General features: G+C 56.8%; 3 protein-coding genes across 12 annotated transcripts in view; 2 read left to right on the top strand and 1 right to left on the bottom strand.

Annotated features, from left to right (window-relative positions):
* The first annotated feature begins 15 nt into the window (after window positions 1-15).
* RNF214 (ring finger protein 214) lies at window positions 16-8,087 on the top strand. 3 transcript variants are annotated; one of them, XM_064634764.1, is made up of 15 exons: window positions 16-188; window positions 270-480; window positions 1,355-1,414; window positions 1,788-1,928; window positions 2,197-2,336; window positions 2,832-2,900; window positions 3,714-3,810; window positions 4,072-4,160; window positions 4,595-4,697; window positions 5,089-5,187; window positions 5,474-5,850; window positions 6,280-6,415; window positions 6,656-6,763; window positions 7,076-7,171; window positions 7,832-8,087. In XM_064634764.1, exons 1-15 carry the CDS (start codon window positions 109-111, stop codon window positions 7,895-7,897), a joined length of 1,872 nt encoding a protein of 623 aa, XP_064490834.1. In that variant the 5' UTR covers window positions 16-108; the 3' UTR covers window positions 7,898-8,087. The 3 variants fall into 3 exon arrangements, with proteins under 3 accessions (XP_064490834.1, XP_064490836.1, XP_064490837.1); XM_064634766.1 differs by having other exon boundaries at window positions 18-188; window positions 4,607-4,697; XM_064634767.1 differs by lacking the exons at window positions 16-188; window positions 270-480 and adding an exon at window positions 510-906.
* Window positions 7,955-16,662, bottom strand: BACE1 (beta-secretase 1). 2 transcript variants are annotated; one of them, XM_064634768.1, is made up of 9 exons: window positions 16,340-16,662; window positions 12,919-13,007; window positions 12,531-12,747; window positions 12,194-12,331; window positions 11,968-12,102; window positions 11,728-11,829; window positions 11,447-11,596; window positions 11,171-11,342; window positions 7,955-11,088 (listed from the first exon to the last, which is right to left on the bottom strand). In XM_064634768.1, exons 1-9 carry the CDS (start codon window positions 16,589-16,591, stop codon window positions 10,844-10,846), a joined length of 1,500 nt encoding a protein of 499 aa, XP_064490838.1. In that variant the 5' UTR covers window positions 16,592-16,662; the 3' UTR covers window positions 7,955-10,843. The 2 variants fall into 2 exon arrangements, with proteins under 2 accessions (XP_064490838.1, XP_064490839.1); XM_064634769.1 differs by having other exon boundaries at window positions 7,955-11,085.
* A 342-nt stretch (window positions 16,663-17,004) lies between these two features.
* The window catches only part of CEP164 (centrosomal protein 164), a 32,194-nt gene continuing 24,372 nt past the window's right edge, over window positions 17,005-24,826 (top strand). For 3 of the 7 annotated variants that reach the window (XM_064634731.1, XM_064634730.1, XM_064634734.1), the window contains exons 1-8: window positions 17,023-17,088; window positions 17,646-17,672; window positions 18,871-18,975; window positions 19,284-19,395; window positions 20,026-20,245; window positions 21,807-21,968; window positions 23,126-23,257; window positions 23,615-23,692. In XM_064634731.1, coding sequence (XP_064490801.1) covers window positions 18,882-18,975; window positions 19,284-19,395; window positions 20,026-20,245; window positions 21,807-21,968; window positions 23,126-23,257; window positions 23,615-23,692 — 798 coding nt within the window. In that variant the 5' untranslated portion in view covers window positions 17,023-17,088; window positions 17,646-17,672; window positions 18,871-18,881. Of the gene's footprint in view, window positions 17,089-17,645; window positions 17,802-18,870; window positions 18,976-19,283; window positions 19,396-20,025; window positions 20,246-21,806; window positions 21,969-23,125; window positions 23,258-23,614; window positions 23,693-24,826 lie in introns of all 7 variants that reach the window. The other 4 variants (XM_064634733.1, XM_064634732.1, XM_064634736.1 and 1 more) reach the window with 3 other exon arrangements.

The raw sequence follows: 24,826 nt of genomic DNA, 5'->3' as shown, positions 1-24,826 counted from the left end.
CGGGTCGAGCGCTCCGCCCGGTGCCGCCCGGTGCCCCCCTCCCGCCCCCGGTGCCGCCGCGCCGGCCCGGGCTCGGCTCCCGCCCCAGCCCCGCAGCCGCCCCCCTCCATGGCGCTGGAGCAGGCGCAGGGCGACGGCCCCGACCCGCCGCGCCTCTGCGAGCCCGGCCCCGCCGCGCCGCCCGGCAGGTAACGGGGGGGCCGGGAGCGGGGATGGAGCGGGGATGGAGCGCGGCTGCAGGCGGTGACCGATGTGCTCGTTCCGCGCAGCGGGACCCCGCTCTCCGCCCCGGAGAGCCCCGGCGAGCCCGGCCCCGGCGCGGAGCCGGACCCCGCGGCCGCCCCTGCCGGCCCCGCCGGCGGCGATGGGGAGCCCGGGGCCGGCGGCGCGGAGGCCGCGGGGCAGAGCGGAGCGGCGGCCGAGGAGCCCGACGAGGAGGAGGCGGCCCCGGCGCGGCCGTCGCAGAACATCGCGGTGCAGGTGGGTGCGGGTCCCCCGGGGCTGTTCGGGTTTGTGGTGTGCGGGGAGAGGTCCCTGAAAGGCCGTTTCGGGAGCCTGGAGGGCAAAGAACTGGGTAAGTCGAGGCTGGAGGGTAAAACATATCCATACCTGGAGCCTTACAGCTGCTGCTGTGACTGTGGCCTTGTGGTTTGAACAGTCTTTAATTAATATTTAAATTAAAATTTGGCCCCATTGAGGTTGCATCTGGAGTGCTGTGTCCATTTCTGAGCTCCCCAGTGCAAGAAAGACAAGGAGCTACTGGAGAGGGTCCAGCAGGGACCACAAAGATAATTAGGGGTCTGGAGCAACTCTCTGATGGGGAGAGACTGGGGGAGCTGGGCCTTGTTAGTCCAGGGAAGAGAAGACTGAGAGGGAATCTCATTAATGCATATAAATATCTCAAAGGTGGGTGCCAAGAAGATGGTGCCAGACTCTTTTGGTGGTGCCCAGCAAGAGGGCGGGGAGCAATGGCCATAAACTAAAACACAAGAAGTTTCATCTCAGCTTGAGGAGGAACTTCTTTCCATGAAGGGTGGCAGAGCACTGGAACAGCTGCCCAGGGAGGGTGTGGAGACATTCCAAACCCACCTGGATGTATTCCTATGTCACCTACTCCAGGTGACCCTGCCTTGGCAGAGAGGTCGGACCAGACGACCTGCGGAGGTCCCTTCCAACCCCAGCTGTTCTCTGACTCTATGAAAAGAATAAAATAAGGGTTGCTTAAGTGGCCAGTCAGAATCCAGGGCAGGTTATTCCTCCACCACTGGTGTTTCTCCAGGGCTGGTTGATTATCTGGCCAGCCTTGGAGGTTTCTCAGGGGTGAGGGTCTGACTGCAATTATCTCCCTTCACAGACCGACTTCAAGGCGGCCGATGCGGATGTGAACACGGATCAGGATATCGAGAAGAACTTGGTGGGTACCAAGGTCCAGGCTCAGCCACTCAGGCTCCTAGGCTGCTGCTCCTGGGCAAAGCAGCTGAAGCTGCTCTTCCCATTTTTTGCTTGTCAAAATAGAATCATCAAGGTTGGGAAAGACTTCCAAGATCATCAAAATACCAGCCTTAAAGTCCTTAAGCTGTCCTTGTTACAGGAGGAAATGCAGCACCAGCTGCAGCTTCGAGCAGTGTATCCCTTTGTCTTTTCCAGTCTAGAGAGCCTGAGCTGTGAAAGTGGAAACCACTTATCTGTGGTTCTTTTCAGGGCTCTTACACAGTGCTGAGCTTTCCTGTGTCCCTTTAGCTTGAGGGAAGGGGAAGGTTCTCCCTAAATTTCACTCTCCACTGCAGGACAAGATGATGTCTGAGCGGGCGTTGCTGAAGGAGCGCTACCAGGAGGTGTTGGACAAACAGAGGCAGGTGGAGAATCAGCTGCAGGTCCAGCTTAAGCAGCTCCAGCAGCGGAGGGAAGAGGAGATGAAGAACCACCAGGTATCTGGTGAAGTCCTGTTTTTGTTTAACCTTCCCTTTAGTTAATTTTAAAATCCTTATGAAGAGGCAGAGAACTTGTGGTCCAGAGTGTCTGTCTCCTGAGTTTCCTCATAATAACCCATATATATCTTGACTGGATCTGCAAAAAAGAAAGAGCTGGCTGTGTAATCTCACTGATCAATTAATTTAAAATAATAATGGGTCTTAAATCAAAGCCATTACTTGGGAATTTTGCTCCGTATTTGCATGATGGTTTTTTTCATTCCAGGAGATCCTGAAAGCAATTCAGGACGTTACAATCAAGCGAGAAGAGACAAAGAAGAAGATGGAGAAAGAAAAGAAAGAATTCCTGCAGAAAGAGCAGGATCTGAAAGCTGAAATTGAGAAACTCTGTGAGAAAGGAAGAAGGTATTCGTATGGAGAAAAGTGTTTATTTCTGGGGGGAGAAGGTTTTGCTTAACCCTGATGTTTACCTGATGGAGCAAAGAGCTTTAAACTCTTTGGAAGCAAGGAGTATTTAGGATGGCCCTGTATGTGAATTTGCACTTTTATTCTGTCACGTTGTAGAGGTTGATTTCTTTTATTCTGAGGGCTCAGTGCTGAGTTTGGGTAAAGCTCCTTCAGTGATGGCTCCAAATCCTCAGCCCCTTTCTCCCCTGAGTGGACATTGCAGGGCACATGCTGCTGGAGGGGCACAGCTCCCTGGCTGAGCCTGGTTCTGTGCCCCAGCCTTTGTGCAGTGTCATGGGACTGCAGGATTTGTGCTCCGGAGGGTGTTGGTGGCTGTTTTCCCACACACTGAGCGGAGCTGTCCCAGCCCATGGTGTGCAGGGATGTGCCAGGAGGGGTTTGAGCCCTGCGCCGTCCTGACTCCAGCTGTGCTGTCCTGTTCCTCCTGTGCAGGTTGCTGAAGGAGCAGGAGGAGAAGGAAAACAAGATTGCTTCTCTGATCGCGGAGCAGTCCGATGAGAAGTAAGGCTCTTATCCATTACCTGATTAATGCTGCTCAGTGCACTTCTTCCTGTCATTTTGCTGTGGAGTGAATCTGATGCTCCTGGTGGGATAGAGTAGAGAGAACGATCCAGCAGTGCTGGCCAGTTATGTACTCTAAGGGTTTTGTTTCCTCTTCCAGCATCGGGTCTCTGGATTAAATCCTCTTTGATCCCGGTCACAAGCAGGCTCCTGGATACTTGTGACATAAAGATCCCATAAGATTAAAGTTTATGCTTGGCGGATTGACTCAGCTTGTAACTGCTACCTCTGAATTTCAACTTCCCAGAACTAGGGCATACTGATTTCCCTGTCTGTTCCCCACAAATGCCCAGCTACACTAAACTCTGGTGTGCTGGGGCATTTAAAGCTGGGCAGAGAAGCTCCAGATCTAGGTGCTCCCACAGCACAGGTGGAAATGCCCAGCTTTGACCTTCTCCAGGATCAGAACAGGATAGTTCCATGTGCTGCTTAGGTTGGTTCCTGGGTCAGACCTGTGCACCCTGCTCTGGAATCGGACCGAATTCCAAGGGGAATTCCCCTCTTCTCGTTTTGCCCAGTGTGTTTGCACACTGGTTGCCTGTGTGCTCTGGAACAGCTCACTGCTGGCACAGTAACCTCTGCAGCCCAGGGTGCACAGTGCCTGGTGTGACGGTCTGGAAGCTGCTGATCTTCCACAGTTCCACCCCATGCAGAGCTCCTGGGATCGATCCCTTTGTGGGAATCTGTCAGCACTCCTGCTCTGTGCCATTCCGGTGCCTGAGCCTAAGGAGACTCCTTCTCTTCTGTGTGCAGGCAGCTGTGGGAGATGGAGCTGGACAAGCTGAAGAACCAGCACAATGAAATCAACAGGAACATTCTTGAGGAGACAGAACGGGCCTGGAAAGCAGAGGTAACTCCTTCCCTGCAAAGTGATTGGTTTGAGATTCCAGATGGTTAAGGGGTGGTTCTGTGAAATTGGGAGCAGTTGAGGGCAAGGCCAAGTCCCACTTTGTGAGACAAGAGGAGGAATAAACACGTCCCAGTGCAGTAAACATTAGTGGGGAGCAGTGCCTGGTGCACTGAGCATGACTCCTGTGGAGAGGTTATGGTCTGGCAGCAAGAAATGAGTCAGTACAGAAACTGCTCTTCATGTGGGGCCTCTCTCCATTAGATCCTGTCCCTGGAGAGCCGGAAGGAGCTGCTGGTGTTGAAACTAGAAGAAGCAGAGAAAGAAGCAGAGCTACACCTCACCTACCTCAAGTGAGTCTGTGCAGTGTCAGGAGTGGCAGGGAGGGTAACTCAGGTGTCCCTACATCCCATCTCCTCTTCCTCTGCTTACGCTGGAGGCTGGACTGGAATAGTTCAGGTTTTCCTGAGGGTTTCTTATTAAAACAGTGTGATTCATTTATGTCACATGGGAGTATGTGGGGCTGTGCTTATCCCCTGTTACTGTTGAGTAACACTACTGAGTAACATCTGCTGAGCACAGTCAGTGAGTGCTGTTGACTGTGGTATCCTTGTGTGTCCCCAGTCACTCTCTGGTAGCATCACAGGCTCTCCCTTCATGGGGTTCCTCATCCTGAGGGTAAGCCCTTCCCACCCAGCTGGATGAGGGGAAGGGAGGAGGTTGTGGGGGGGTTACTCGCTCCCACTTTGCTGTCAGTGAGAGCACAGTTGCAAGTGGGAAAGTTTAGTTGTGCTTGCAGGTCTGCACCACCCACGCTGGAGACGATGAGGCCAAAGCAGGAGTGGGAGATGAGGCTGAACAGGATACGAATGACCAAGGAAAGTGTCCGAGTAAGTCCCTGCTGAACTCTCCCAGCTTAGCAGTGAGCAGTTCTTCACATCCACACTGCTTTCCATGCCTAGCTTCAACCCTCTCTGGGAGAGGACCGAGCCCCCAAAAAGCTGTGTGCCCAAAAGCATGGCACAGTCAGTCAGCCTTTGCAGGCAGCTGCAGAGATCTTCTGTCTCCTCAGGCTCATGTGTGTGGATCAACCCTGTGGAATGATCTGTGATGGGTTATTGGCAGAGGCACTCAGTTTCTCCCTCTGTGTCCTTTTTCATTCTCCTGACTCCTGTGGAACCCAGCAGTGCCACTTTAGGACCTGCAGCTGCCCTGGGGCTGAGAATGCCCCAGACTTCCTCAGGTTTGATGAATGTGTCCGTTTTCTTCCCTCTCTGGTAGGATCAATTCAACGACCACATCCAGATGGTGAGGAATGGCACAAAGCTGAGCAGCCTCCCACAGATCCCGACTCCGACGCTGCCGCCTCCGCCCTCAGAAGTGAGTGTCTCTCCAGCCCCACGGCAGGGCTGGCCAGGCCCTGGCACCGCCTGCCCGCTGGCCTGGCCCCAGCCCTGCTGTGCTGTGTGTGGGATGGTGTGTTCTGGAGTCCTGTGCCCAGTCCCTGCCGTCCCTGCAGAGGAGGGGAAGGGTCTCCTTCCCTTGCTAGCTGCCAGTGACTGCAGTTCATCCCATCTGTCTGGCTGGGGAGGAGGGCACTCGACTCTGCTTCCAGGTGGGCTTACTCTAACCAGCCTTTCCTTCTTCCCCTGTTTTTCTTTCTCAGACAGATTTCATGCTGACGGCATTCCAGCCCAACCCATCCCTTGCTCCCCGGCTCCCCTTTCCCATCGGGCCCGTCCCCGTTCCCATGGTCATGCCGAGCGCCGATCCTCGGGCGCTCTCCTTCCCTCTCCTGAACCCCGCCATCTCCAGGCCCAACCAGCCCTCCCCACCACTGCCTGCCTCCCAGGGGAGGAACAGCCCCGTGGTGGCATCGCTCATGGGCACGCACAGCCCTCACATGCCTCCCGCCGCCTCCATCCCTCCTCCGCCCGGCCTGGGCGGGGTGAACGTCACTCCCGAGTTCCACAGGCCCCAGCCGGCCGACAAGCTGGAGAAGCTGCTGGAGAAGTTGTTGACTCGGTTCCCACAGTGCAACAAGTAAGTGCCTGGCCTTGTTCTTCCGGAGAGCAAGGGCTTGTGTGTGTGAGATGGGATCAGGGCTCCTCCTGGCATGTGTGGGATCTGGGTGAAGTGAAGGAAGGCTGAAGGTGTGGAGCAAAGGCTGGTGGTCTCCATCAGGTTTGCCACGGTGCTGGGAATGAGAATCTCTTGGAGCTCTGAAGAACATCAGGGATGCCTGGGCACAGCCAGGAGCCCCCCTCCTGTTCCTGGGTGTTCCCTGCTCTTTTCCCAGCATTTTGGGGAGAGAAGTTCCTCAGCATGTGATTCATCTCACTTGGGAAGGCAGACATTTAGAGCACACGCTCCTCTGCAGAGACACGGCTTCCCCTGGGGCAGGGGTGGCTCCTCGCCGAGGGTCCCCGTCTGTGAGGACTGGGAGCTCTTAGCAGGCTGCTGTCCACACAGGGCCCAGCTCACCAACATCCTGCAGCAGATCAAGACAGCTCGGAAGACCATGGCCGGGCTGACCATGGAGCAGCTGAACCAGCTGGTAGCGGCCAAGCTGGCGGAGCAGCAGGAGCAGGCAGCGGCCGGGGCACAGGTGGGACAGCGTGGGGGCTGCTGGAAGGGGGGCCCTGGGGAGCAGGGAGAGCTGTGCCTGCTCCCTGGATCCCTGCAGAGCTCGGGCTGTGCGTCAGGGCTGTCCCCTGGGCTCCCCTTTCCGCTGACGGCGGCGTAACCAGGGAGCAGTTTCCCCCGGGGTGGCTCGGGGTGGCTCGGGGTGACTCGTCTGTCCTTTCCTCCTGGGCTGTTGTGACGTGCCTCCTTTGTCCTGCTGCAGCCCCTCGGCCGGATCAGGGCCCCCATGTTCTCTGCTCCGCTGCCTCAGATCAGCACCCCCGTGTTCCTGCCCCCGGCCCAGGTCGCTTACCCTGGAACAGCGTCACACGTAAGGCTCTTTGGATTCCCTGGTGGAAAGGGGAGGGAGGGAGGGAGCCTGGCTGGGAGGTGGCTGAAGGGATGAGCCCACGGAGCTGGGAGCTCTCTCCCCACACAGCTACTCAGGCTGGTGGAGTGAAGAAAGGATTAGAGGCACAGATCCATTGTGCTTCAGGTTGAGGAAGAGGGGAATGGTGATGAGATGTGTCAGCGGTTCTCACGGTGTGCGATGGCAGAGGGGGGGACTGGGCAGCTGAATATATGATCAGAGCTGAGTGTCTGACTTCCTTGCTCCTTTCTGTTCCCTCACTGCCTGTCCCAGACCCCAGCTGCCTGTAAGCTGTGTCTGATGTGCCAGAAGCTCGTGCAGCCCGGTGACCTTCACCCCATGGCCTGCTCGCACGTGCTGCACAAGGAGGTGAGTGTGTTCCCTGCTGCTCAGGGCTTCCTCCTGATCCTTCCAAGTGCTGATTCCCTTCCTGAGTCCCTGTGGTACTGGCACTTTGCCAAAAGGGGACGATCAATAAACAATTCCTTGCATCCTGTCATCCCATCCTTTCCGTACTTGTGGCTGGGCCACTTAAGTGTGGCCATTGGGTGGTGGCTTTAAGAACAGGCTGCCCTTGTTCCTGTCCCCGAGCCTTTCTCATTGCTGTGAGGGTTAGACCCTGGAGCAGGACAGCCTGGAAGGATCTAGAACACAGGGTGAGGGGAGAGACCTGCCACTGCTGCCCAGGTGTCTGGGCTGGGGTGCCTGGACAGGAGCTCTTGGGAAGAGGAGGAGACTTTCCTATCCAGTGGGTCTGGCAGTGGGTCACCTGTGTGGGCAAACCCCTCGTCCCAACAGCTCTGGGGCCTCCAGCAGTGGCCCCTCAAGAAAATGGAAACTCATGTATTGAGGAGGGCCTGATGGTCCTGGAAGGGCGACAGGGGCTCCCTCCTCATGGTAACCTACTGATGGAGGCTGCCAGGAGCAAAGGAACCTATCCCTGAAAACGAGTGCCCTGGCTGCACTGCTGGGGACAATGACACCTCTGGGTTGTGCCAGTAGCTCTTGACTAACTCTCTTCTCTTCCAGTGCATCAAATTCTGGGCGCAAACCAACACGAATGACACTTGCCCCTTTTGCCCAAGCCTCAAATGACGGCTGCTGGAACAACCTGGGCCCACGGGAGGAGTTGCTGTGAATAGACAGGATCAGTTCTAAGATTTCTACAGTTCTATATTTATACGATCATGTATACACATGTACATTTTTATTATATAGGTAATGTGTGTATAGAAAGTCTGTATACATACAAATTCATAAATAAAGTGTGTATATTATGCAGTGATTTGCTGCTGCTCCTCATTTCTTAAGTCTGCAGCCTAACTGGCTTCTTCTAAATGAGGGTTGGTGTCACCTGCTTGGTGGGACACTCATGGCTCCTGCAGCTACCTTTTCCCACGTGGATCCCAGCAGCTCCTTTTCCAGGGCCATCCCCCGTGACTGGATGCCTCACCACGCCATTCCCCAGTGGCCTGGTCCCCTACCAGACATCACCTGTTTTTTTCCCCCCTCTTGGCAATGAACAGGTTGCAGATGAGGATTTTTTTTTTTTGTGGTCTTTTTTAATGTCATAATAATTTACCGTGTTAACATTCATTGTTCTTACATAGACACTGGGTTACAGAGTACTGGAGCCTCCAGCGACAGCCCCTGGTCCTGTCCCGTCCCATCCCCTGCTGTCACCGGGCCCTGGGGAGGGAGCAGACGGACACGGCCGTGCTGCAGCTCAGGATAAACCAACCTGTCACAATTCCTGGTTTCCCCTCTCCTCTACTTTCTCCTAAAGCACGGGCTGAGGCACCAACCCTTTCTCCATGGATTTCGGTGGGATTACGAGGTGCTCAGCACCACTGAAAATCTTGCACTGACTCTCTTAAAAATTTTTTTCCCCCCTACTTTGCAGTCTGCAGCAGGAATTCGGCACTGCTGGAGGCCCCTCTGCCTCGGGGTGGGCAGGGAAGCCCCCCTGGTGCAGCACCTGAGCTCGGCCGCAGATCCTTCTCCGCGCACGCACACGCTGGCAGCGTGTTTTAAGGCAGTGGTCCACAACAGAGTCTCTGGGGTCCTGGGGGTCCTGGGCAGGCACGAGGGTGGGGGAGAGAACGTTGCCCTCTTGCGTGGAGTGGCTGGATGCAGTTTTGGAGCAGGGATGGGGTGGGGGGCGGGTGCTGTGTGAGCGCACTGGGAGTGAGGTGGGACAGCGTGGGGGCTGTTGTGGCGGTGCCCGTGCGAGGGCTGGCTTCCTCCTACACTGCATGTGTTTCCTGGCTCCCTCGCTGCTTTTCCAAAGAAATGTTTATCTGCAGGATTTAGTTAACAAGCTTTACACTCGGTGATTGCTGCGGTCCCTCAGCCTGTCCCCACCTGACCTGGTCACTCCGCTCCTGCACGTGGCTCCGCGGGGCAGCTGCCAGCTCGGCCCTGGCACTGCAGGTAGGCCCTCTTTGCAATGCCTTTTAATTGTGGAATCTTGGAGTTTAAGCACTTTCCTATCCAGGCTGGAGGCAGAGAAGCAAGGGAATACAGCACTACCACTGCTGCAAGGTCACAGGTGTCTGCCCTGGGGAAGGGACAGCGATCCTGCAGCACGGGGAGGAGGGGAGGGTTGTCCTCACACACTGGAAAATCCTCCCTGTGCTGCAGGAACATCATGAGGACAAAAGTGCTCAGTGTCCTTTCGGCTTGTGAGCCACTGCCCTGTGTGCTCCAGCCCTGCCTTCCTCCTGCACCTCCTCCTCAAACCAGCTTGGACCCCCTCACCATCACGTGCTCCCACCGAGCACATCACTGCGGTGCCATGGGTGGTGGTCATGGCCCAAGGACTGAGCAGAGGGCTAAAAAGATTTAAAAAAACCCGAAAACAAAACAGGACCGACCCCTAATGTTGGGTTTGGAACAGTGGCTTTCAGGGCTAGAATTAAAAATAGAGATATATGGGTATATTGTACAGGTGAGAGGCGGCTGTTGTCTGCACACCCGCGCGGGTGGGGCCTGCTATGTACACGCTCCGACTGCACTACCAGTGACTCACTTCATAAAAAAAAATGAAATAAATACAACCATGTGTTTAAAAAATAATAAATGCTGCAGTCCCCACAGCTGCTGCCTGTCCCCAGACTGCCAGGGTGTCTCACAGCCGGGGCCTGGACACGTGGAGTGAGCGGAGAGGAGCCGCCGTGCCCCGCGCCGTGGGACGTGCTGGAGGTGAGGCTTGGGGGCTGCAGGGGGGGCCCAGGCTCCCCTATGGCTTTTGAAGGGGTGGGTGGGCTGGGGAGCAGCCGGTGCCAGGGCTGGGAACTTGGGTCTCTTCTGGCACTGGCTCCTCTGTGGCAGCCGCTGCTGATGCTGGAAGGGAGGGCAGGGAGTTGCCCATCCCACAGAGGGTGGGTGCCTGCTCCTGCCTGTGTTGGGAGGGCAGGGTGGGCACAGGGAGTCCTGGGGCTGGCAGCAGCGGGGGGCAGTTTTGGAGGGCAGGGAAATGCCAGAGTGAGCAGTGTACGGGGGTGAGCCATGTATGGGGGAGCAGGAGGGTGGGAGGGAAAGACGTGTCCGGGCAGCCCCAGGCTGGCCCTTTGGGGACGCTCTGGGATGATCCCCAGAGTCCAGCTCAGTGCAGGGAGCCACGGGGAAGGCACAGCCACAGGGCACGTGCGTGCAGCTCCCTGCACAGAGAGCCTGGGCCAGCAGCTTCCCGGTGGGGTGAGCAGAGAAGGGATGCACAGGGATGGAAGGGGACAAGCAGGGGATGGCTCATCAGTGTCACTCGGTCAAGCCAGGCAGGGACAGGCAGGAGAGCTTGGGACAGCCTGTCCCCAGCCCCCAGGACGGGGTTGCTGCGCTTTCTCCCTCTGCCACGCTCCTGCTGTGGGTCCCAGACGAACAGAGCCCAGACCTGGGGCTCCCACAGCCGCTCCCGGCTGCCGGCCCTGACGCACACCGAGTCCCCGAGTCCTGGGCAGAGGGTCTGAGCTCTCCATGCTGCTGTCCTGCCCCCGGAGCCAGGCCCCTGCCCCGCCTCACCTGCGGCCCCGCGCTCCGCTGTCACTTCAGCAGGGAGATGTCGTCGGCAAAGTCGTCGTGGTCCCGGCGCAGGCAGCGGAAGCAGCGCCACTGGAACACCATGAGGCAGAGGGGCAGCATGAAGAGGGCGCAGATGGCCGCCATGACGTAGGCGATGGTCATCAGGGTGGACTCGTCCGTCTGCGGGATGTTGTAGCCGCAGTCCTCCATGTTGGAGTGCAGGTGAGGCCCGTCCACCGCCGCCGTCCGGAACTCGTCGTGCACTGCTGGGGGGAAGGCAGGGCTCTGGCTACTGCGCTCCCACGGCCCCTCTGCCCTTCTCCCCCTCCCTCCAGGCCCAGTGCTCACCGTGGCAGGCGCTGACAGCGAAGCCGATGCGCTTGCGGGCACGGTCGAAGACCACGTAGAAGCCCTCCATGATCACGGCGCCCATGACGGTGCCAGTGGAGGACTGGGAGATGGCAAACTTGTAGCAGTCATCCTGAGAGGTGGCCACGTCCTCCACCGGGCGCAGATATTGCTGCAGGGAGAGAGGTGCTGTCAGGAAAGGAAGCAGGGAGGCAGCTGTGCCCACCCAGTGTGATCCTGCTGGTCCTGCCGCTCCAGCCCTGGGCCAGTGTTCACCTGGGGCAGGATGGTGATCCGGAAGGACTGGTTGGTGGCCTCCCCCATCAGGTAGAGGGACAGGACCGGGAAGATGTGCCAGGGGGTGGTGCCGACCTGCCAGCAAACCAGCTGCTCCCCCAGCCAGAAGCCATCTGGGAACTTCTCCGTCTGCCAGAGGGAAAGTGGAGGTGAGCGGAGCCAAGCTGGGCAGGCAGCAGAGATGCCAGGCTGGTAAGGGGCAGCTGTGCTGCCCACGGGCCTGGGGATGTGCCCGTGGGGAAGAGAGGGGTTTCACTGACCGAAGATGCTGTTTTGATGGATTTCACTGCAGCCTCAAACACCTTCTTTGGCAGCCTGAGGTTGGTGGTCCCGCTGTCCACGATGCTCTTGTCGTAGTTGTACTGGGGGCAGAAGAGGAAGGGTGACCCAGGTGCAGCACCCCAGCCCCGCTTCCCTCCCGACCCCTCCAACCAGTAGCAGGTCCCTCCAGTGCCGTGGCCCAGCTGAGCCCGGGGGGGGGTGCCCTGGGGCCCCCTCACCTCTTTGCAGTCCATGTTCAGGTCCTGACCGTTGACCTCCAGCTTGACAATGATGACCTCGTAGTACCACTCCTTGCGGATGGGGGTGTACCAGATGTCCCCCACGTACAGCGAGCGGTCGATGCCACCGATGATCTGCAGCAGAGACACAAAGGTGCTGCCACCACGCGCCACCAGAGCCCCGTGGGAGCCCCTGGCAGCCTCCCCCTGCCTGCAGAGCCCTCACCATGCTGCCTCCCACCGAGGCCACGGCCTCCGTCTCGTTGGGCGAGAAGCCCGTCCCACACAGCTGCAGGGAGAAGATGTTGGGTACCCGTGTCTGCTTCACCAGGGAGTCAAAGAAGGGCTCCAGGCTGTCGTCAGGCTGGTGGGAGGAGAAAGCAGAGGCAGGTCAGGGATGCGTCAGTGCTGTCCCTTCTCCAGGGGCTCTCCGTGCCCGGGGAGCTCTCCTCACTGGGACTGCTGTGCCCCAGGGGACAAACAGAGCCGAGGGAAGAGGCAGCTGAAGCCTGCTCGTGCTCACATCTGCTGGCAGGGCCAGGCTGCTGCCAACCAGGACTCACCCGGGCAATCTCGGCGTACGCCAGCCCCAGGATCCCTTCCCAGTTGGAGCCATTGATGAAGAATTTGTCTGACTCCGTGATGGCAGCGATGTTGGCTCTGACGGTGACGTTGGGGCCGTGGGGGATGGTGACCAGGTCAGTGCCCAGTTCCCCTTCCCACTTGCCCTGGGTGTAGGGCACATACACCCCCTTCCGCAGGTCGCGGTAGGTGCTGGACCTGCAAAGGCATCAAAGGGACGAGTAAGACTGGAAGGGGCCCTGTGGATCCTGCTATTCCAGAGGCCAGTTGGTACTTGGCAGGGTCTGGCCAGACCCCCAGCAAGAAGGGGCAGTGTGCCACTGTGGGGCTGGGACAGTGGCTCTGCTCTGTGTCCCCCCACATACTCACAGCTGCCGCTGGTAGTATCTCCGGAGGAAGGGGTGTGGTGCAGCTCCCACAGCAAAGTTACTGCTCCCTGTGTCCACCAGGATGTTCAGCTGGGGAAGAGAGACAGGGAGGTGCATGAGTGCAGTGGGACCCTCTTTTGTTGTGCCCAGAGAGGAGAGAAGAAGGTGGTGGAGCAGGAGGCAGCGACATCAGGGCGTTGGACAACAAGCAAACACTGTCCGGCACCATGAAAACAGAGCATGAGCTCCTCGCTCAGCACGGCCTGGCCTCAGCCCCCCAGTCCACGGGATTTGGGAAGCACCTGGCAGGTGTCATGGGTCTGAAGAGCAGCAGCAAGACAGGATGCATAGGCTCCCCTTGCCAGGAAAGCTGATTTGCTGGCAGAGCTGGTGGGAAGGATCGCTGCGCCCGCTAATCACCACCCATATGCCGAGCCCTGCTCCCGATTCGTTCCTGCCTGTGCGGGATTACCAGGTTTGGCAACCATCCCACCGGCAGGGCCGGGAGCAGGCCAGCTGGATCCTGCCCCCAGCTGACCCCTGCCTGTGGCCCCTGCGGGGAGCGGGGTGGGACTGCCAGGGTGGAATTGCCAGGGCAGGATTGCTGGGGTGGGATTGCTGGAGCAGGATTGCTGGGGTGGGAATGGGGCTCCAAGCCCTGCAGGGCAGCAGTGCCTGGGGTGAGCCCTGACCCCAGCCCCGGGGGCTGCTTCACAGCACCACCCCAGCCAGCACTGCCAGGGCTTGGGCCCTTAATCTGTGGAGTCAGAGGGCAGAGAAGGAGATTAATGCGCTTGTGCTAATCGCAGGAGTGCTGGGATGCAGCTGCTGAGTGTTCTCCACGGCCACCTGACAGGGGCTGCCATGTCCTGGGTGCCCTGTGCCCCAGCCCTGCTGCCTTGCACTGGGGGACGGCCTCCCCTGGCCAGCTTCCTGCCATGGGGAACATTTCAGGCCATGGGTAAAGATCAGAGCAGCACATTTGCCCCTCCAATATCCACCCTGGGTGAGTGCCAGCTCAGCACCTGCTGCACAGCCCGACCTTCCCCTGGCAACCGGCACCTGCGCTGCTCCCAGGGCTGTTCCCAGTTCTGTGGGTGGGTCACCAGGGGCCACCCGCTCCACAGAGCTCATCTTCAATCCCCAAGGCACCCAGAGGAGACATGTTTCCCTGGAGAAAGACCTGCTGAGCTGATGCTACAGGGAGAGAAGGAAGCGAGGAAGGGGTTTTGCTCTCGCAGGCTCCATCCTGCTGACAGGGTCACGCACAGGACCCACGTGGAGAGGACCTGGATCCTTGAGACTCAGCCCAGCCATCCATTCGGGCCAGGACACAGCACGTGAACTGGTGAGGCCAGGACATGTGTGACAGGGATGCTGTCTGAAACCTGTCCCTGGAAGTGACAGCCCCTCCGGGCACCTCAGCAGCAGCACTGGCTCTGTGCCACGCATGTCCTAGTGCTCAGTGCTGCTCCCGGGGACTAAGCCTGTGCCATCTGTCCCAAAACACCAGCTCTCCATGCTTGTCTCACCCCTCTTCCCTCTGTGTTTATGAATCAGCCCGTCCTGGGGAGCCAGGGAAACCAACATGCTTGGGCACATGGAGTGTGTGAGCAATCGGCTGCTGACGGTGACTTGGCAGTGCAGCACAGCTCAGAACCAAAATTAAAGCACAAGAGGATACAGAAACTCCCTTGTCAGCACCAGGAAGGTGAAAGGAAAGCTGAGGAGATGGATCACCATCTCCCTGCTGTATGTGACCCTTTGGGAAGGATGCACGCACCCCTTGGGATGAATATGCCCCTGATTTCCTGCACAGCCAAACTCTTTTATATGAATCTTTTAATTCCGTTGCAATGCCTGGAGGGATTTTGCTCCAGCACACACACACACACACACACACACACACACACACACACACACACACACACACACATTTGGAAGCAATCCAAGGCTGGAAGATGCTGCCCAAAAGGGCGACTGGCTCCGGAATGCACGAGTGCCTGGGAACAGGTGGTTAGCACGGAAATTATCTGGCAGCTGCGACACGTGGCAGGCAGGAGATGATGAAATCACATTTAAAACTAGATTTCAGAAATAATCTCCTCCCTTTTTTTCCCCCTAAATGCACCCTGCCAGAGGAGAGAATAAATCCCAGGCACACAGGGACAACACGACACCGCTCGCAGAGATCCGATTTTCGTGGTGGTGACATTATTCTCCTGTCCACGGCTCACATGGCTCTCCCCCACCACACACACAGGGCACAGCCAGCTCGTGGGGAAAAGCCAGTCTTTATTTCAGAGCCTGTGTGGGCACTGGGTGTTTTGGCAGCACCCAAAAAGTGGCGGTGGCAGGCACAAGGGAACGTGGCCCCGTGCTGGGAGGAGTGCAGAGCCTCGAGTGCTGGGCTGGCCCGCTCCCTGCTCCAGTCCCTGAGCCAGACTTGCTGCTGGCAGCAGTGGGGATCAGTAGGGGCACAAAGGGATTTGGCAGCAGGAGCCTCCACGATGTCACCCATAAAAGCAGGGAGGAGCTGCTCTCCCCGTGCTGTGTGACCTGGCCATCAGCACCCATCCTGTCCCCAGCACGAAGGCACACGGTGCCACAACGTGAGCTGGGCAGCGCAGCTCCAGGACGTGAGGGATGCTGACAGAAAGATGGAGAAGGAGCAGAAGCTGGTGATGCACCAGCTCCCTTTCCAGCCAGGCCACCCCATTTTCCTACCCTTTGCCTCCCCATGCTGCCCCGACTCCTGTGCAGCGACAGAGATCTGCAGACTCCTGTGCACGAGATCCCCGGGAAAACAAAGCTCCGGAGGATTTCTGGAGAATTTGCCCGGGTCGGGAGCGGCACACGGACCCGGGCAGCAGCTGCGCCAGGGGCTGCGCCGGGAGGAACGTGCCAAGCACGGCTTGGCCGTGGCTTCTTCGCGCCTGGCTGTGCCCGCTCCAGGCGGGCGCGGGGCTGTGCAGCCACATCCCTCGCTGCCCACACACGGCGACTGCCTGAGTGGCAGCAAGCTTTGGCTCGGGAGAAGGGATGGATGGAAGAAGGGAGGGAGGGATGGAAGGGGGAAGGGATGGATGGAGGGATGCAGCCCCGCACGCAGTCACACGCAGCACCCGCTGCCTCTCCCCGGAGTGCCCGGGCAGCCCGGGAGTGCTGGGGTGACCTTCGGCGGGAGCCTGCGGCCAGTGTTCACCAAAAGGCAGCAGGAAAAGCATCACCCGAGCGATGAGGAGCGACGGGAAGCGCGGGCTGTGCAGCGAGAGCCGCGCAGCCATGGTGGCACCGGCAGAGCCTCTGCTCTGCGACCCCGGAGGGGGACTCGCAGCCCTCCGGGGCGCGGGGAATGCAGAGGGATGCGGGAGATGCGGGGGATGCGAGAGATGCGGGGGATCCATCCCCTCCCACCTCACCTTCTGCGGGGGGCTGCCCACCGTCATCTCCACGTAGTACCCCTGCCCGGACTTGCCCCGCAGGTTGTCGATCATCTCCACGAAGCTGCCGGCGCGCTCGGGCTCGGCGTCCAGCGGCGCCCGGCGCTGCCGGAGCCCCGACGGCGGGGCCGCTCCGCCCCGCAGCGGCAGCCGGATGCGCGGCGGGGCCGGGAGGGCGCGCACGACCCCCAGCCACAGCAGCAGCAGCAGCCAGGGCCAGGCGGGCGCCATGGCCGCGGGGGAGCCCCTCGGGGGGACGCGGTCAGCGGGCCCGCAGCGCCCCGCGCCTCGGCGGGGCGGCCGCGCCGGGGCGGGCGGGCGGCGCGGCGGCGGCGGGCATGGCGGCGCGGCCAGACCCGCCCCGGAAAGCCCGCCCGCCGGCGGAAGCGCTGCCGGGGAGACCCGCCCCGGCCCTCCCCGCTGCCGCCGTCCCTCTCCCGGCCCCTCTCCCCGTGCCCGTCCCGCTCCCTGGTCCCGGTCCCGGTCCCGGTCCCGCCGGGATGCGCCGCGGGCGGTACCCACGCGTCGCCATGGCAACCCAGCTCCCCTCCGGCGGTCCAGCCTCGGTGACGTCATGTGTCCCTCCTCCCCGCCGGCCAATCCGGTGCCGAGCATCCCCCCAGCGGCCAATCGCGCGCGGGGGGCGGGGTCCGGTTTAGCGGCCGCGGCTGCTCCCGCGCTCCCGGCAACGGCGGCGGCCCCGGAGCGGGTCCGGGCCCGGGGCTACGGTGAGCGGGGACGGGGGGACCGGGCCCTGGGGGTCCCGGCCCCAGGGGAGGCTTCCCTCGGGGAAGGGAGGCTGCGGGGAGCGGTCCTACCCTCCCGCCGGACGTGGGGTCTGCCGGCTCCCGGCGGTCGCGTGTGCGCCGTCGTGACTTGGGCGAAAAGGGCTTTCTCTTTGCTTTTATTTTATGCTTTATTAGTCAAAGCTGTTTCTCCTCCTCGCCAGCTGCGCGTCTCCCGTGGCTCCAGGCTGCACGGGCTGCACTAGCTTTGAATTTCGCTTTGCATAGAACCAGGGAACGGTTTTGTGGCTTGGCAGAGATCCGCTCATCCAGTTTCACCCCCCTGCCGTTCTTATGGGCACTTTCCGCTATCCCAGGTTGCTCCAAGCCCCGTCCAACCTGGCCTTGGGCACTTCTAGGGATGGGGCAGCCACAGCTTCTCTGGGCAACCTGTGCCCGGGCTTCGCTAGTCTCACAGGGGAGAATTCCTCCTAATATCTCATTTAAATCCCTCCTCTTTTAGTTTAAAACTGTTTCCCCCTTGTCCCCGTCTATTATAGGTGCCCCTCAAGCACTGAAAGGCCGCGGTAAGTTCTCCCCGGGTGCGCCGAGGCAGCGTCTCCAAGAGAAGAGTGAGCCATCCAGCGCTAATTCCGGGGATGGAAGATGGGGCTGAGTTAGAGCTGGGACAGGAAAACGCGAACGGAAGGCCCTGAGTGAGTTGCTCACATCCAAATGCTCTAACTGGGGACGTTGGCAGGGTGGGGGGTGGGTGTGTGAGCCCCGCGATGCTGTTTTGCTTCGGCGTGTCCCGAGGATATCTTTGCCTGGTAACTGCCAGGATTAGTTGCTGCTTCTGAGACTTGTTTTACATAAGAGTTATAAATACGGAGTGGGCTGAGGACAGAGGGAGGTGAAGAGGGCAGCGACGGCTGGTTACAGGCAGTGGGTGGTGATCCTGCTCTGGGCAGTCATCACTGGGGTGTTAATGCTGCCCAGACCCCTGGCAGGTACTGCAACCCCCTGGGTCTCATGAGTTTAGCAGAGGAATGCTTTGTGCATTGAGTACTTGGGGGTTTTTAGGCTGAAAGGTTTGACCTTGTATTTGAGCAGCAGGTCACGGTCCCCTCTGTGCTGGCACTGGCATCTGGCCCCACACACAGTGGTGGGAGGCTCGTGCTGGCCAAAGGTGGCCATGCAGAGCCACAGTTGGGGACGTTTGGGGTGGGGCAATTAAAGTCCAAGTGCCTAAACCTGTGCTGGATGGGTTGCAAGGGCCCAGCTGTGCTGTGGTCTATGAGTTACATAACGAAGCAATGGGCTACAGGTGGGATGTGTTAAATCAGAACCCTTTTACAGCTTCTGGAGTGTTCTCTGAGAAGGTGGGAGAGGTGAAGGTAAGTAGGGAGAAGCTGCATTGTCCCTGGGCAGTGCTGATCCAGCCCTGAGACTTCTCTCAAAGCTGAGCTCTGGGAAAGCTGGTTGCTTTCTCTTCCTTCCCTTTCTCCTTTCAGCTTATTTTTTTTTTGCCTGGTTAAAAAGTGCCTGAAGCAAATGTTCATCTCCTCTGTAGAAACTCGGAGGCCTGGGGGATCTGATTATAACTTTGTGCTGCTTCAGCTCTGCTCCTTGTTTCCACAGCCCCTGGAAGTGTGTGTGGAAGCTCTTTGATTTGGTTTTGCTGCGTGTGCTGCAGGTGGAAGGGCTCTGCCATGTGCTGGGGGACAGGGAACCTTCATTTCTGAGGGCAGTTGTGACTTTGTGTTGCTTCCTTCTTGCCCCCAGGTGTGGGAGCCATGGAGAGGGGACTCATGGCAGGGGCCGTGCGCATCGGGAGCCAGCTCATTCTGGAAGAAGATTACAATGATTCCTATGTTCCTGATGAGCAAGGTGAGTGCTGCCTGTCCTCCTGGGAGCTGGGAGCACGGATTCAGGCACACAGGTCACTTCTAGGTGTATTCAGAGAGCGGGAACTGGGGAGGGTGTGGGTGGAGAGGGTAAAATACGTGGAATTTTGCAGAAGACAGGGCTGAAAAATGAGCTCTTTGTTTGCTGTGGACACAAAGGACCGTGCTGGTGGCTTTGAGCAGCTTTGTTTTGGATTTTCCAGTGTGCTCCCTGCTATAGCTGGGAGGGTGGCTCTTCTGTGTAGTGGCTGGTGTAGACTGTCTTCACAGATTCCTCTCGTGTTTTCCTAGAAATCCGGAACTTTGCACCGATAATCGGGATTGACCCCGAGAAGGAGCCAGAGCTGCTGTGGCTGGCCAGGGAGTGCCTGGTGGCCCCGTTACCCCCTGACTGGAAGCCCTGGTGAGACTCTGGCTGCAGCTGTCCTGGGTGGTTCCCAGTCACAAGACAAGGGGGAATGGCTTCAAACTGACAGAGAGGAGTTTAGGTTGGATATCAGGGAAAAATTCTTCCCTGTGAGGGTGGGGAGGCCCTGGCCCAGGGAAGCAGCTGTGGCTGCCCCATCCCTGGAAGTGTCCAAGGCCAGGTTTGGTGGAGTTCTGAGCAACCTGGTGTAGTGGAAGGTGTCCCTGCCCATGGCAGGAGGGAGGATGTTTAAGGTCCTTTCCAACCCAAACCAGTCTATGATTATTGGTCTTTCCTGTCCTTCCCCTCTGTGTGCTGCCCCAGCATTCTGGTGGTGAGGAGGAGGGATATTTTACTACAGTATTTTACCTCCTGTGGCTGAGGGAGCTCAGGGCTTTTTGGGGTGGCAGAAGAAGGGGGGAAAAACTGTTGGGGAAGCTTGATAAGGTCATGAGAATCCTAGGAGGGGCTGCTTCCCCACCCTGATGTATTCTTGGCCTCTTGGAGGCTTCATGCTCCTCTTCCCTGAGCTCCAGGTGGTTGGGCCACCCAGCAAGGATGTTCTGGCCTGTGCAGCTGTGTTTTTATGTGCTTCTCCATCTTTTCCTGCTGGTTTTTGCTGTGCAGCCAGGACACCACTGGTGATGTGTATTACTTCAACTTTGCAACGGGCCAGTCCATGTGGGAGCACCCCTGTGATGAGCAGTACAGGGAGCTGGTGATCCGGGAGAGGGAGAAGCTGCTGGCACAGGGCAGCCTGAGGAAGGAGAAGAAAGAGAAGAAGCAGAAGAAAGAAAAGAAAGAGAAGAAGGACAAGAAGGAGAAGCAGTTGCTGAAGCAAACCCCTGTGAGTAGACTCTGCTTGTGGTGCTTCTGGGGAGGGCTGGGCAGAGGGGACACAAAGGGCTTTCTGAACCCAAACCCAGGTGATGGGCAGTAAATCAAGTGAGTTGGCAACACTGAATACAAAATAACCTTTAATTTGGGCTATAAGTCTCTTTGTAGTAAGCACACTGAGGGGGAATGGCTTGTTCAGCTCTTTGCAGCTTAGTTTTGATTGCTGAATCTCGAGTCCCAGGGTGAGTTGGTTAAGGTGATATAAGAAGCCACAAGTTGCAGTCAGCTCTCCTTCATCCGTGGCCAGCACCTTGAGAAATGGACTCTATTCCCTCTTAAATGGAAGAAAAATGGGAGAAAGTTTGAGCTGCCTCTTCCACATGGGAGGAGGAGCATTCCCAGTGGTTACTGGCCCGTGGCTTTGCAGGTCTGAGCACAGCTGGGTGGCTGTACCTGTGTCTTAGGACACTGAAGCGACTTACAGGTGTGATGGAACCCATCTGTAATTGTAATTTTCTCCTTCCTCTGGGAATAGCTCAACCATTTTGCTCAGTTTTGCCCAAAATTTTCCCTCTGTTGCCTATCACAGATCCTGCCTTCACCTGGGGAGGACATTCCAGGTTGTTTTGTCTTTGTCCATAAGTAATGGCCTCAATTTAATAAGAACTTACTGAATCTCTTGTTCTGAAGACAAAAATGAACTGAAAGGTCACTGTGTGAAGCATTAATGGATTGCTGTGCTCTGCTGGTGCCCAGCTGTGGCTCCACTGAGTTGCCAGTTCAGGTTTCTCATTACCAGTGTGGTAGTTCTCAGGCAGCTGATAAGAACTATAAATAACAGATAAACTGTAGATTATCCCAAAAGTTTTAATTAGCCTGATGGAAGCACATTTGTCTCTGCTGAAGGACAGTGAACATTCTCTGTTCTGTACGTGTGGTTAGTGGCCATCTGTAGAAAATAATTAGTTTAAGCCCAGAGTGTGATTTATTCTGTTACCATTGCTGTGATGATGACATCCCCCTGTCCCCATCCATCAGTGAATTAACTCTGATTTCAGTCTGGAATCCTGTGTAGGCACAGGGACTGTGGTTTCTGAAAACACACGTGCTCTGCTGAAGCACCAGCCCTTGGTTGTAGTGCTGTGCCACAGGGAAAACCCTGGAGTGCCACAAGTAAAACCCTGGCATACATGTGCTTCTGGTTTAACCTGTGCTGGGTGAGACTCCTGGGATGGGGAATTCCATGCTGCCCAACAGGATGGTCACACTTCTGGGTGATGATAACTTGGGGTGTGAGCATGCATTGCTCAGAGGTGAGGATGTGGGATGGCTCCCAGGGCTCCTGCTGCCCTCTGAAAGAAAGGAGCATTCTGGTCCCATTCAGATGGGCCTTTGGAAGGCAAAATATTGGAGTAAATCAAAGTGTGTTTCCTCCCCTGTCCCGTGTGCTGGTGGCTGGGGGGGCCCAAGCAGGTTTTCAGCTGGGCTTGCCCAGGGGAGCACCTCCTCCCTTTCCAAAGGGAGCTGCACACCTTTGCTCTCCTGTCAGCGAGTCCCCTCTCCTATTGCAGCCCCTGGGCCCCCACCTGGCCCCCATCCAGCTGCCCCTGGGGCCCCTCTCTCCTCTCCGTGGCCTCGCTCCGGCTCAGCCCGTCGTCCTCCGTGGCTCCCCGAGCGTGGGCAGCGTGGGCAGCGTGGTGGACTCCGACCTGCTGGCCAGGGAAGGAACTCAGGTGAGGCTCCCTCTTCCCTGGAAGGCACACTGCAGAGGCTCACAGGCTGGGGACCCTTAAATGACAGTATTTGTGATCTTCTGCTGGCTTTGAAAGGCAGCTTTTTAGCAGACAGCAGTATTTCTTCTATTTCTAGGGGGCCCAGTGCTAAATTAGTGCTGAGCTTTCTTCTGCTATGTTTAGCAGATTTAAAGAAGGAATTGTTTCAATTACTGTGGGAGAAACAAAATCTATTCAGTTTGTTTTAGCAGAACTTTGGTGGGCAAGTGAAGCATGGTGAACAATACAGATAATACAGTCTAATAAACAATACTTTCACTCATCTGAGAATAAATAATTTAAAAGAACAGTTTTCCTGATAAATGTAAGACTTACAATCATGTCAAATGATTGTTTATAGAAACTGACCTTTGGGTCAATGAAACAAACCTGTTAAGTGGTGGGAAATTGATCTTTTAAAGGAAAGCAAAGCAAAGTATGTGCAAAACACACAAATAATCACCTTTACAAATAAACAAACCTGTTAAGTGGTAAGAAATTGATCTTTTAAAGGAAAGCAAAGCAAAATATGAGCAAAACACACAAATAATCACCTTTACAAATAAACAAACCTGTTAAGTGGTAAGAAATTGATCTTTTAAAGGAAAGCAAAGCAAAATATGAGCAAAACACACAAATAATCACCTTTACAAATAAACAAACCTGTTAAGTGGTAAGAAATTGATTTTTTTAAAGGAAAGCAAAGCAAAGTATGTGCAAAACACACAAATAATCACCTTTACAAATAAACAAACCTGTTAAGTGGTGGGAAATTGATCTTTTAATGGTAAGTGAAGCAATATATGTGGGAAACATACAAATCAACACCTTCACTAGAGGTTTTCTCCCTGAGTTAAGTCTTGTCACTGGTGATATCAAATATTTTATTGTGGTCTTGCCTGAATCAGTGTTTGGAGGCACAGGAGGGTTTCAGATGTGCCCCCCTAGGACAGGAGCCTCTTTGGCCTCATTAAGAACATGGCTCTGGCAGCACAAGGGTGGCAGTGAAGTCCTGAGCTCCTTCCCAGATTCCAGCAGCTGCCCAGGGTCTCAGTGGGTTTCCATCTTCCCTTTCCTGTCACCTGTCCTCTCTCTTCCCTTTCTCCTGGCCTGCACAGCTTGCAGAGATCCGTAAGCCCACTGGGCACACCAGGAACCTGCTGGGCTTGCTCTGTGACGATGAGAAGATTTCCTTGGACACGGCAGCTCTGGATAAATGGAGGAACGAGGAGGACGACAGTGAAAATGAGGTAGTTTGTGTGCCTTGGCTCTCAGTGTGTGTGACAGTAACCAGAGTGCACGAAGTCTCATGATGCTCCCCTGGTAATGGCTGCTTGACTGTGGCTGTTCCATTTGCCTCTTGACTTTAATTTGTGCTGCATTTTCCCTGTGCTGTTCGGTGGCCAGAAAACATCTAAAACCTGTTTTCACATTGTAATCCCCCCAAATCAACACCTACCATGGTGCAATTCCAAAATGAGCTGGCTGTAGGTGTATTGCCATGGCTCTGCTGCCTTATTTCACTGCTGAGGAAGCCTCAGTTCTTCCCGTGGGATTGCAGAGGGCAGGACTCAGTTTTGGCCATCTCCTTCTTTTAACGCTTTTAGGGTTTCCGTGGGACATCAGGACTGTTAAAAAACCTGTACTTGGATGTGGACGCCCTGGGAGGCAGCTTTGACTTTGAGGTAAGACCAGGGGTGATGGGATGGGCAGGTGAAACTGCCCTGCTGGGAGAGGAGCTGAGGCACTGCCAGTACCCAGGCAATGAGGGTGCAGGAATGGTGCCAGAGGGACAAGATTCTTGTGTCACTTAGGAGCGACCTGGAGCAGGCTGAAGGACAGGAAGGCACAGCCTCGGGGCTGGGGGTGTGTGAGAAGCCAGAGGTGGCCCACAGGGGGCAGTGGGGTGGGTGCTGAAGGCAGGTTTTGTGTTTGGAGGAGGATGGTTGTGGTTTGGTAGCTGGGGGTTGAGGAGACATCTTTGCACTTGGTTTCACTCCAAAGGAGAGAAAACTAAAACCATGTAGGTGAACCAGGCAAGGTGGAGACCTGCTCTTGCAGGGAACAGCAGGAAGAGGGTCTCAGGTCAGAGGTGCCACTGCACTTGCTGTGGGAGGAAGGCTCGAGGAGGAAGAGGCACACTTTGCTTCCATGTGTTTTTTGGCAGTGAGTGGAGGGAGAAGGCTCATTTTCAGCTGACGTTGCAATGGTGGCATTGGGGAAAGGAGAAGGGAATGTCCTCTGGGAATGCTCTTGCACTGTCCCTCGGTCCCACAGGGACCTTAATGTGGGCTGCACGTGGCCACACAAAACCTGTTTTCTTTCTTCTTGCACTGGGGATAAATCCCGTGGCTGAGACACTGAGCATTCAGTGCACCCAGGGCCTTGTGCAGACACTGTGCTTTCCCTGTGCTCTGCCTCAGCTGGGATCAGGCTTAAGATGACAAGGGCACAATGGGAAGTGCGTTGTAAGCAGCTCTGCTGATTTGGCCCGACTGTTTGTGCTGACATTAATCCTTTCTCACCGCTTTGAAAATCCTGTTCCAGTATCTGAAAGGCAAATTAATTTCTTTTAAAGTGTTTTAGAGTATTTGCCTTATCCTTTTCACAGCACACGAAAATTAAGCTGTAAAGTACTTTGCTGGAGAACCCATTCAAGGTGCTGGGCAGGATCTGTGAAGGCTTATGCTAAAGTGGATGTGACAAAGAGAGCCCTGACTCTCTCATCTCCAGACAACAAGCAGCCTGTGGGGGCCCAGTTCCTCACTGAAATGTTAATGTGTGCAGGAACAAAGAGCTGTCTTGGCATGTCAGTGCCC

The sequence above is a fragment of the Pseudopipra pipra genome, chromosome 23, assembly GCF_036250125.1.
Source record: "Pseudopipra pipra isolate bDixPip1 chromosome 23, bDixPip1.hap1, whole genome shotgun sequence".
Lineage (NCBI taxonomy): Eukaryota > Metazoa > Chordata > Aves > Passeriformes > Pipridae > Pseudopipra > Pseudopipra pipra.
Note: the sequence above shows the minus strand (reverse complement) of the source record. Positions and strands in the feature narration are given on the sequence as shown.